Source organism: Asterias rubens, chromosome 12 (genome assembly GCF_902459465.1).
Source record: "Asterias rubens chromosome 12, eAstRub1.3, whole genome shotgun sequence".
NCBI lineage: Eukaryota > Metazoa > Echinodermata > Asteroidea > Forcipulatida > Asteriidae > Asterias > Asterias rubens.
The window spans coordinates 838,121-850,513 of record NC_047073.1 but is presented as its reverse complement, the minus strand read 5'-3'; the positions used below and the strand labels follow the sequence as shown (position 1 = coordinate 850,513).

General features: G+C 39.1%; 1 protein-coding gene across 1 annotated transcript; it reads left to right on the top strand.

Moving 5' to 3' along the window:
• Positions 1–742: 742 nt before the first annotated feature.
• On the top strand, positions 743–11,468 carry LOC117297878. Its single transcript, XM_033781051.1, has 9 exons — positions 743–907; positions 1,641–1,849; positions 3,884–4,068; positions 4,472–4,536; positions 5,184–5,285; positions 5,463–5,762; positions 6,137–6,290; positions 6,819–7,023; positions 7,291–11,468. The coding sequence occupies exons 2-9, from the start codon at positions 1,772–1,774 to the stop codon at positions 9,010–9,012; spliced, it is 2,811 nt and encodes a 936-aa protein (XP_033636942.1). The 5' UTR covers positions 743–907; positions 1,641–1,771; the 3' UTR covers positions 9,013–11,468.
• Positions 11,469–12,393: the final 925 nt, after the last annotated feature.

Sequence of the window (12,393 nt, the reverse complement as noted above, 5' to 3'; positions counted from 1 at the left end):
ACGGTGGCCCAGAGGAAACAGCATCTTGAGGGTAAGTCAAAAAAGGAGTGTGCTTATTAATTTATTAATTATAGATAAATAAATATACAAAAAGAAAATAGAATATAAAATAAATATTTATAACAAGAGAATAGAAGTAATAGCAACAATCAATTTAATAATTCAATTGTTCTTGTTCTTTTATATTTAACCATCTTTAATTAAATTCGCCTGTTTTATGTTTTATTTAAAAATTGTTAACATATACATAAGTTGTTTTTAATTGTAAACTGCGATTTAATTTCTGCAAAATGAATGAAGTGAATTTCCTTTCATTTTGGCTCAACTAATCACCAACTTTACACAAACGCGCTCAGTCAAAATTTAAGTTTTTAACGGTCAACATGTACAGCGCCCTCAATCAAGAAGCTGAACAAGCCAGGAAGTGGTATAAATTGGATTGATCGATTATACTATTTGGGTATTATCATCATGCAAAGTTTAAAATCATACGTGTTTCAATTTGTTAGTTTTTAATGACTATACTCAAAACATCATTATTAAATCAATAGTAACTATTGAAATAAATTTATACTCATTGAATTTCAAAATATTTGAGTAAGACGTGGTTTATATATTATACCAAAAGCGAAACGCAGAAAACATAAACAGTATCCCCTCTAAAAATAGTGGACTCTCCTGATGTTTACGTTGTTCTTGACAACTGCACTTTTTACATTGACAGAAATGAAATGATGGCCGATCATACACAATGCACACATGGCATAATGGAATGTGTAATTTGTAAAGGAGATTTACAATCAATCAAACAAACACATCGTCCCATCGAAGTTCCTGATAGACACCACATATGACACATTACAGCCTCCATGATGACGTAACTTTACAACCCTTAATTAAATTATAGGTAAATATATTGCATTTCTTCGTTATCTTTTTATGACTTTAAATTTGATAAGTGGCAGTGGCATAAAGTTAGTAGTGACATACAGTCTCGCACACAGTCAGCATATTATTGCTGTGTATGATATGATGTGACTATGTAACTGAGAGTACGTAGCCCGAAAGCTGGACCAGTTTATTATATTAGCAATAGCAATAGCCTAGTGCCTTTTAGTTGTATTCTGACATGTCTGGGAGAATCGGTCTGGGAGGGTAGCGTCTGGGAGACGTCTGAACCTACATTCTACCAATTCTTTTTTAATTGGTCATTGATCTGGGTTAACACTTTTTTTTTGGGGGGGGGGGTGGAGGACTTCCCCTTTAATTTAAAACTTAAGTAAATGCTAGAATGTCAAAATGTAAAAAAAAAGGCCAAGACCAGTCAAACAGAGATCATAACCTCCATGGCCGTCGTGTAATTCCAGGCCCTGAATAAGTGATTTTGCAAACCAACTCTAATAAACTGATACTGATAATACAAGCAGAAAAGATGTTAAAATCAAAACGTGCTGTGGTACTTTTTAATTTTAGGACAGCGCAGCGAGATCTGTCTTCCGCGTCAGAGCCAAATATCAATAACCGCTAGACCAGAAGATTCATACCAAAAATCTAACATCACTAATCAAAAAATGGAAAATCAGCTATGACTTTACGGAAAATGTCTGACTGATGGAAAAATAATGTATTTGCATCCATAGAAATTTGCAATGGACTGTTTATTTGGAATGAGATCAACTGAAGTGGGAAGCGACTGGTGAGATAAAAGATTTCTGCAATTTAAGACGCAACAGAAAAGGAAGAATACTTTTTGGTGTTCAAAAAGTTTATAATGGCTGCTGAGAAGTGTCTGTATGCGTACGACTATGTGGACTTAAAGGATCGGGAATATGTCAAGAAACATGCAAAGGTTTGTTTTAAAAACAGTTTGTTCTTGGACTTTCTCTTTTGCATTAATAATAATAATTTTGGTGGTAAGACAAATTGAAATAATGTTCATTTTTGTTAAAAGGTCTAAATAACGTCTAAATAAAGTTACCAAAAAGATGCCTGTACGAAAGATTCCAAAACATTTGCTTGCTGAAATGGCGCCTATGCGTATTTCGCATCCCGGCAATGGATTGAGCTAGTTCTCATCTTAGGCCTCCAGCACTCTATAATCTTTGGTTTGTACACACCGAAAAAACACTTATCTTAGAAGAGTAAATGTTTTTTTTCCCTTGTTTATTGCAAACACCTTTTTGTACTTGTTTTACCTCAACACCTGAACTACTACTGATTTTAAAAGTTTACTTTTTTAAGTATCCGTGATTTCATTACCAGAATCTATAATTGGATCGCAAGTGAGCATATAGATACTTCCAATAGTACTATTTTTCTTCAACAATCTGTTCAATATATGTCAATTCTGTCTGGGAACTGAGAGATCAGTTTTGTTTACACAGATAACGGATTTATTGTTTGCGTTGAATGTTGTCGGCACATGATAACGTTTTTACAAAAGCAACAAGCAGTCCCTTGTCAAACAGTTGCCCGGTTATAATCTACATAATTTGTGTCAACCTTGGACCCATTGTGAGAAGTCTAGTTATAAATTCCTATGAATTTGTCGCTTTAGTTTTTTTGTTTGCCATCAGACTAGCTGATCGAACACAGGGCAAAATCTTTGTAGAAATATTGTGGCAATATTTTTCACTTGAATTTGAAATTGTATCAGAGCATTCCAGCACAAACTCAGCTCCTGTGTGGCAGAGTTTTCACAATGAGAATTTGGAATTTGGCTTTTTGGACCAGGTTGGCTCAGTGGTTTCTTTTCCTGATTGCACGGGTTTCCCCCATTGGGGTTTTCATCCCACATCTACAGAATTTAACTTTTTTTTTTTTCCTATTAGTTGGTGATAAAATCAACAAAGCAAAAAGGATTTAACAATCTGTCCATACGCCCTGCAAACACTTGTTGGTGGCAATTTATACATCTACATCTACATCTAGGCCTTTACAGGAAGATAAAAACATCCACTGTCCCTCTCCCAATTTTTCCCCTGTTTTTCTAACCATCTACTCTATTATTCCATACTGATTTTAGACATAGTGTAAGTACTTTATTTTGTTTAACCTTCGAGAAAGACTCTGCTAGGTCTAAAAAGTTGTTGACAGGTCTTTTTGGTTGGTTAGCAGTTTGCAACAGATAGCCCTACAATGTACTTTCTACTATCCTTACCAGATAATCCCCAAGATTTTGCATAATAGGATGATCATTCAAAGCAGATCCCAAACTCCCATCAACAACTCACAGCCTCAGGCACAATGTTCACTCAATGGGCTTTAGAACATAAACGACCCTAGAGTATTTATGTCCTGAAAAGATCAATACATGGTCGAACAAAGTAAACTGCACAGCCATCTCCACACAGGTCTATAAAAGACATTGCAAGGGTGTTCTCACTGCCCTCAAGATATGCACTGTACACAACGCTTTGTTATGGGTGCACCCAACTTTTACTCCTATATAATACAGTGCAGATTGCTAAATATAAAAATAAAATAAAAATAAAAATACTTTTAAGTCTCACAGCTCAGTATAGTAAAGTGGTAATTGACTCTTGAACTTTTTTCCCTTTTTTCAATTTGATATGGGAAGTCGCAGGACCAGTTGAGTTATTCTCCCTGTGGTGTAATTTTTCAAATGTCCAAACATCAATCTTGAAACAATTTCCCTCTACCTCTCAACAAAAAGGACCATTTATTTTAGGGCCTGTGTCATCCAAAATACCTCAAGTTGGAAGTCAGCAATTTTCTCTTATGTAGTGGGTGCATTCTTAATAGTGGTGGTGGAGGGTCAGGACACACCTTCCAATTAATTCCTTGTTCATGTTTCTTGTTTCAATGACCACATGCCACAGTACAAGGTACATAAACATTTTGTTTTTCTTCTTACCTCTAGCAACGTCATCTTGGTGATATTGAAGGGAAGCATCGTTACCGGTCCCGCCCATCCACGGCGACTGTCGTCAATTCCCTCGTCAACCTAGACTTCCCAGAAACCAGAGCGATAAACACTACCACAGCGAGTAACATCATCTCAGATCAACGCAAACAGATCAGAAACCGCTATCAAAAGACACAATGGTGAGTCAGCAACTGAGCAAGACTAAAATATCTTTGCAAACATTGTTTCAGTGTCAAAAACTTGAAACCACACTGGCTCTTTTCAGAGCCGACACTCCCACAAAAGAGATGTACAAGTGGTTGTAGTGCAACTTTACTGTTTATAGTTTATTTTACTAAACACAAGCTTTTTATTAGAAACAAAACATTGCTTACTAACCTGCCAAAATATCATATCATGCATTCCCTTTGTGAGTGGTTCCCTGAAGTTTTTCTTAAGCAGACATTCAGTGAACAGTCGTTTCTACTTCAAGTAGTTCTATGAAATTGGGCCTAGTAGGTTACAATTGTTAACAAAGTATGTTTATGCATAGTGAGTTTGAAGTTAATCCTTTGTTGACCACAAATTGTTCATGTCATTCAGGAAGGAAACATTGAGTGAATGGAGTCGGCCATCTTCATCACTGGAGGAGAGAGTTCAAACACCAGGTACAGATAAGAAATGTTGAACTATTTTAATAATTGCATCGAGATGAAGAATCATCAGTTATTTTAATTTTAAATACATTTTTTTGTCCTCTTGAGTGCAGCCTTCAAATCATGATTGAAGATGAACACACTGCCAGACACACCAGGGTGAACCCCTTCTCTTAGCGATAAGTGTATACTGGGGTCTTTTACGTGCAGGACCTACTGTTTTCTGTCCCATCCGAAGACACAGCAATAGTGGTTAAGTGTCTTGGTTAAGGACGCAAGTGTCAAGACCACGACTCAAACCCAGAGCTTGAGTTTGGTGCTCTTACCCCCTCAGCCATGACACGCCAGTGTGGCTCTGTTATATTATTGATTTACTTCTACAATGTTTGGTGTGTTTACAACAATCCATTGGTCTGCAAACCTTGCTCAAAAGCTGTCGTGATGTTTTTTTTTTAATAGATAAGTAGATATAACGGGACATACAACTTTTCTGCTGAAAAACTTCACAGGTGAATTTGCCTCGCTGTAGGGTCGGCGCAGCTAGTTCAGCTTTTCTTCAAACCAAAAAACTATGTTAAAAGTCTACTTGAGCATGTTTTCTTATTGTGGAAATTACAAATTTGTATGATGTTAAACTTATCTGTATCTTTTCTGTGCAGTTGAGGTTGAACAGCGCCCTCATACATCAGCAGCAGTCTCTATACCAGATGGGTCAAGACAGCTTCAGATGAGTTCCACAACACTGAGACCATTCAGTACAGGTAATTATCTCAATTCATCAAAGTCACAGGTCATTAGCCAGTTTCATGGATCAGTTTGCCTGATGTTTCTTTACTCACTCGGTTCACTTAACTTCCACAGGAGCAATCTGTCCATCTTCCCAGCTCAATGGATTGTCTCAAGTTTCTTATCTTACTTGCTTTACTTCCCTTCCACAGGAGCGATCCACCGACCTTCCCGTAAACCCCCACAGGCCTCAGGCTTCATGTGGGTCAGGATGAAACAAAATGGCAGCTCCAGCGGTAGCAAGATCCAATTCAAGCAAATCACAGAGGAGATCAGACAGCAGTGGGAGGAAGAAGATAAGAAAGAGCGGGTAGATTCTCGGAGAGAAAGGAGTCAGACTCCAAGGAGGTATGATTCCTTCGCTGGACAGTGGCTTAGCTTCGCTGCTGGTGGGATGGACGGACAAGAAGATGATCATGGGAATAGCGGCGGGGTGGTGGATGCTTTCACTGGTAAGGCAATCATTCAATTTAAGCCATATGCATGTTAGATTTGAATATTGTCTTGTATAATGACTTGCACAGTCAAAAGTTACCGCCTACATTTGAATTCCTCAGACTACAGAGACAGTTGCTATGTCAAATGGTTCAGGGCAAGCTTTTGTATAGCAACCTCCAGATGAGTAGACCCTAGCACCATTGTGCCATACACATCCATTCATAATTATGTATGGGTGTTCACCGTCTCTTACATAACTACGCAAAAGCTTGCCCTGTTTTAAGTCCTGCTCTAGGTAATTTTTACTAAAAAAGTTACCCAGTTTTGTTGTTCCTTGTGGTATATTACTTACAATTAAAAAAAAAAAAATTACTTGATTTCTTTTAAGGGGAGAGAAACTCGGAGTATTACAATATCGAGGGAAGCATTGGAGCTAATGTAGCGACTCAGCTTCGCATCGGCAACAAAATACGTGTTGGTGTTAATGGCAATGTGCAATCGGACAGTCTGAGGGTACGACGATGGAGAAAGGAAGTAGAAAGGTGAGATTGAGGAATGGGGGAACGGAGTGGGAACGGAGAATAAGCCACCATGCGTCACTATAGGGCAGTGATGCAATTATTAATAACAACAATTCCAAATGATATGGGATTATGAGGTATTGCAAGGTGAGGTGTTCGGTTTGTGGTTACACTATGTGTATATATCTACTTGCTGGTGTTCTTTTTAGAGGTGTCTATATATCTACTTGCTGGTGTTCTTTTGAGAGGTGTATATATATCTACTTGCTGGTGGTCTTTTGAGAACTTGTATTGCTTTATATTCTACTACTGCAGAGTAATATTTGGGAATTTGGAAGACTTCACTACTACCTCAGAGTAGATTTTTGGATATTCAGGAGACTTCTAATTTCTGAAAAACTGTATCCTGCTGTTTGGACTAGCTTGCTCTATAAGCCTGCTCTAGTCATCATTATATCAGGAGACTCCAAATGATCAACAATATTTGGACAAAATTTGGTTTTCATTACATACCCAGAGTAAGGATGTTTGACTTTTTTCTGTCTCCAGTTCATCAAATCGAGCCGAGTCGATAGTGTCTCTTGATTCCATGACGACTTGTGACTCAGACCTCTTCAGACTGAGCGGGCAGATGGGAAAGCCAAAGAAGAAGATGCCAACTTCTATTGTACCCCTGTGCTGGGATGAGCAACTACAGCAGACTGACGTTAAGGTTCTAGAGGCCAAGGAAAAACAATCACTGGCTGCCAAACTGGTAAGGAATGGGCTAAGGATGCTTTCAATGTTTTTAGTCAGAATGTTGTATCCCAATTTCTTAACACGAATCTAAATTTTCTGTTTCATGTTATTTCTGTTGAAATTTTTACTTAAAATATTTGGTTAAAAAGCAATGAGTGGTCTCTCAAAGGTTAAACCTGAAAATCTCTGTAAGAATTCTTTTTAGTATTACAGCATTCCCTAACCCACAAATTAAAATTTCAAACCTTAAGATGAGAATGTTTCTTTGTCTGTTTGTCCGCAGGACCTCTCTGAGAGACATCCAGTTGTGTTTGAGAAGTTGATCAAAGATGACGCCCGTCCCAAGAGAGGCCCCAAGTTGGAGACGTATCGACTAAGTCACCGCACCAAGAATAAAAGAAACCTTGACGGCACTGAGAGCCTCAGCAATCGCATTACTGTCATCACCGTGGATCAAATCGATGAAGATCGAGAATCCTTAAACTCCATGGACTATGAGGAGATTCTGCAGAGGAGTCTGGACGTAGAGCAGTCTCCTGAAGAGGAAGGCTCGTCATCTTCGCTGCGGTTCGGTGAGGACCTGAAACGAGGCTCCGTAGTATCATCAATGCTTGGGGAGGTATTGCTGAGTGAATCGGAAAATACAACCACATCAGGGTTGCTGGAGAAGCCTGTCACACCGCGTAGCAGCCCTCACCAATCATACCCAAATAGCGATACAGGACTTACTACTCAAAGCATCAACCCTAAGCCTCGCTCGATACCCTTGACGAGCCCAGTCCCCAGCTCTCCAAGTATTGTCAGTGGCCGGCCATGGACAGGATCCCAGAAGTCACAGCGAGCACAATCGAGCAACAGTAAGGGCAGATATCCCTTCAGCCCCGCCCCAACCCCAAGGAATCTCAACAGCCCTCATCCAAATCTAGCAAAACCAGGACAGTTGCCCAGGACAGGTGTGTCGAGTATTAACCCCGGTGTACAAGATGGCGAGCATGAATACATCAAAATCTCGCAGCAGATTCTCCCAGGATCTGAACGGACCAATTCAAGAGCTGAGAACCTGGCTGCCATTGCTCGTGTCAGTGAGAGGAACGTTTACGAGGATAGCCACGATGACTCGCAAAGTCTCGGTCAGAATCCTTCCATTGCTAGTTTTGATAGTGTAGATAGTATGAATGTTGAAGGGGATCGTGGTGGAAATCGCCTTCCTGATGATGTGACTACGATGACTGATCCACCCTGCAGCTGCAGTCCGGAGGCAAAGAGGGTCATGTCTGCAGCCATTTCAAGAGTCTCTCATTCCTCCTCGACTTTCATAAATATCCCAACGGCGGACATGAACACAAGTCTGTCGGATTTAAATTCCATTTCTGATATGGACCCCATGGCTTCCTACTCCTCATTCCGTGGGAGTCTGAGCTCTGAACTTGGCGAAGCAAATGATCTCACACTTGAGGAAGGTGATATGTCTCCCCTGAAGGACTCTAATGACAACCATCTCTGTGAGTCAAATAATGAACAAGAAGGTTTAGCGACTGTAAGCTCTGCGTCAAGCACCTCTTCAAAACGTCAACCTCATGAAACCCATGACGACATTGGTTATGTAATCAACCAGGTGGATGGTCTAGACCTAAGGAATTCTGACAATGAGGTTCTTGAACCTCAACGAAAACCAGCTTCTGCTAAGAAGTCCAACCGGATGGTGACATTTGCCGAGGAGCTCCCTTCTGTCCCAAACTGTACCCCTGAGTCGACTCCAAGAGACCCCACAGACATTGACTCTGTAAAGAGTGATTTTGATGAGAGGATCGACTCAGAGATTACCAGGAATGAAACTAAAAGTAATCCTGGAAGGCCCTTGAGCGCAGAGTCCAATCAGTCATCGAAGGCAGAGGAACTTAACGCCCTCAGATCAAAGATAAAATCGGATCTGGTTGAAACACAGGAGGCAACGCAAACTGATATTAAAGCGCTTAATGTACAAAGAAGTAATGGGCATACATGACTGTGTTTCAGTGACACCAGTTGTGACAACACTTTAACAAAACTTTTTGGAGCTTAAAAACGTGATGCATTTTCTGACAACTGTGCTCACGATACTTCAACCCCCCCCCCCCCCCCACAACAAAGTCTTTCAATTTAAGTTTGAAGGTGCTATGATTTGAGAGATCCCCAAGTTTTTCGATGCAGTATCAGCAGTTTTTACTTTATTTCTCCACCCTTCAAGGGAGAACCTTTCCAAATATTTAGGCCTGCTAGGATTTCATCACTGAAATGCAGAGGTGGTGGGTTTTGGATCCCATCCAAGTACTGTGTGGAATGTGTTTATCGCAGGATTGGGGAATCATTGATAATACATTGCTTTTGTGTATCTTCTCAAAAGGAAAATTGGAGCAATATTTTAAAAGAGGAAAATTAGAAGTGAACAAATTGGGCTTGTAACTTTGAAGGTGGCATGAAAGTTTGGATTTTAGAAGGGTGGATTTTCTCAAATCAAACCCAGTCACTCTGTTCAGGCATCAGGTATAAACTTATGAACAAAAACTGCAAAAAATGAGATTGGTTTCTTTTGTTTGACCATGTCTAACGCTATGTACAATTAAAGATTTTTATTTTATTTTAAGAATAGCCAAAGATTTGTTTGCCGTGAAGTGTTAAATTGTACAGATAAATAACCTAAAGTAGTGAGGGATTATTTGATGATGCGCAATAGTTTCATGAAGGGTTTAAATTAAAGAGTATTAATTCAATTATTTCAATATTCTTTGTGAAAGGTTTATGATCTTTCATCTATGGGAATTCAAAGAGACTGTGTATGCCCTCTCGTGGTGACGTCATGCACCTCGGGCCAGCCTCAAGTGACCCATTCCACAAGCACTGAGGACTGACCCGGGTGAGCCCCTGGAATGACGTCAACGCTATTTGAACATACCAGGGGCAGACCGGGGTCAACTCGGGGAAGCTAATATCTAACGCACCCATACATGTAGTCAATTAACTGGTACCCTATCCTTATCATATTCTGTATCAGCTACATAAAGCTGAAACCAGTCTTGTGGTTCTGGCTACCATTGAAGTGTTAGCTTCTAGCCATACACAGGGTACCAATAAATATAAAGTGGAGTCTGACTCCTTTTTTTAATACCAAGTTATTAACAGAAAGGGAACTTGGCTAGGTTAGTTTTTAAATAGGTTTGGGTTTTAACAGGACTTGAACCCACGACCAGACCAACATAAGGGTGCTTCACGGGGCTATCCAGTCTTATTGGTGGTCTCCCTTTTAATAAATATCTTTGTTCTTGGGTGCCAGTCAGAATCCTAAGAACAAAGATATTGGCTAATCATAGGGAGACGGCAAACATAGGGCTGGATAGCTCAGTTGATTGAGCATTGGCAGAGAGACAGTACCTTAGAGCATTGGTAGAGCGCCGGTACCTTGGTTCTGGTGTCGTTGGTTCATATCCAGCTCCAGTAAATTTTTCTTTGTTCAAACAGGGATGAAGAGTTCTACTAACCAAACTTGCCTTTCATTCTTTACTAAAATTTGTATATTACTTCTTCACTTTAAAGATATTTATATTTTTTTTAGTTATATCTCAACAGTCAGATGGTTGATTTTGAAAAGAATAAATTTTGTGATAAAAAGCAAAACATGTTGTGTACAGTTAGAACAGAGTCTGGAATTGGTTTGCTATTATATTGACAAGTAATTAAACAGATTGTTTCTCTTAAATAGAAATAAAATAAGGTACATGAAAGGCTAGTGTAAATTTTGACTTTTGACCCAAACCCTGTTCGCAAGCCTTCCTTTCACTTCCACTTCTTATATATCGCAAAAATTCTAAAACAACAAGAAAGCTTGCAGTTGTAGTTTGCCCTCTTGCACTTCAGAGCTACAAACTATACAAAGATTCACGTACAAGTAAATACTTTTATTTTTATGGAACTTTCTGCAGAATCAGGGAGAGTTTGCAGCTTTGTTGAAATCAATGAAACCATCCTGACGCAGAACCTTTAGTCTAACCCCATTTTATGACTGGCTTTTTAGGTATTAAATTAAAGTTGAAACCATACGGAACATGACAAACATGGCTGTCTGTTTTGAACAACTTCCCATGGATAATTCACAGCACACACAGTCGAATACTACTCGTACCAAACTCCTACAGTTTATTGGCCAAAATACTCTTTACTTTTTGAATACACACAGTCTTGTTTATGATATTAACACCTTTCTAAACACACAAAACTAACAAAGTGTTAACTCGGCAACCTTGTTTGACATAATTTCCAAACTTATGAAAATATGTAAAATAGGGTATCCCTGTTGCTGGATACACCTTAGAAAGTAAGATAGAAAACAAGGTAATGATCCGGGCCCCCGATTTCATAGAACTGCTTAAGCAGAAAATAATGCTAACCAATTTTCTGTTAAGCAAAAATAGCAGGATACTAGTCACAAATTGTATTTGAGAAATGACATTTTGGCTGGTGACCATATTCTGGTAAGCAGAATCTTGTTGTGCTTAGCTACTTTTTTGTGCAAGTTCAGTTGTCTAGGGGTAAGACACTTGCTCTAGAATGGACAGGGTCATGGGTTTGAATCCCATCCCAGCATTTTGCCTGTGAAGTTATTTACAGAACTTAAGAAAGCACAGAGTATAAAGTGGTTTACACACATCAGGTAAAACCAATTAATATTTGTCACACCCCCCATTTAACATTGATTCATAACTATGTTTAAAATTCAAAGGTGTATGCATACAACAAAAGCATTGCTTGCCAATTTTTGAAATCATTTAGAAGCATTGATTGGCCAATTGAGCAGATTATTCCTTACGTACAAGTAAAAGATATTATGTTTGTTGTTCAGCAGCTGCACTAGATCCCATAAATAATACTTAGACATGGTAAAAATACAGAACTCTTATAAAGTAATAGTTAAAGAATGTCACACAATGTGAAAACCAAAGGGTATTGATAGAGTTATTAAGGGGCGTGAATAAAAAACAGCAATTTGGATGGAACTTCGGATCAAATTGTATAATTGTAATAGCATTAGTAATGCTGTTATTTGCACTTGATAACATGAACAACTTGTTAGTAATCACAATTATCGTTGTGGTGTATACAGGTACATTAGACCCTATGCGTTGACATCAAGCAGCCATCTTAGAGGTCAAACGATGACGTAACAATGGAAAATACTTAGTACGCACAGCTGACAGGGATCAGCCAATGAGCTACCGTCTTTTGACCTCTAACCGAGGGGGCCCTACTCAAATGACGCCATACACATAGACCTTTTCGCAAATACCATTGCGCACGCGCAAACTGTTGAATGAGGTGCATTGTGGGATAGCTATGGATCAAATTTGATCACCAG

Coding starts and splice junctions, on each gene's coding strand:
- LOC117297878 (XM_033781051.1), top strand. CDS start 1,772: ATGGCTGCTGAGAAGTGTCTGTATGCGTACGACTATGTGGACTTAAAG. Junction 1,850..3,883: donor ATGTCAAGAAACATGCAAAG/GTTTGTTTTAAA, acceptor TCTTACCTCTAG/CAACGTCATCTTGGTGATAT. Junction 5,286..5,462: donor ACTGAGACCATTCAGTACAG/GTAATTATCTCA, acceptor TCCCTTCCACAG/GAGCGATCCACCGACCTTCC.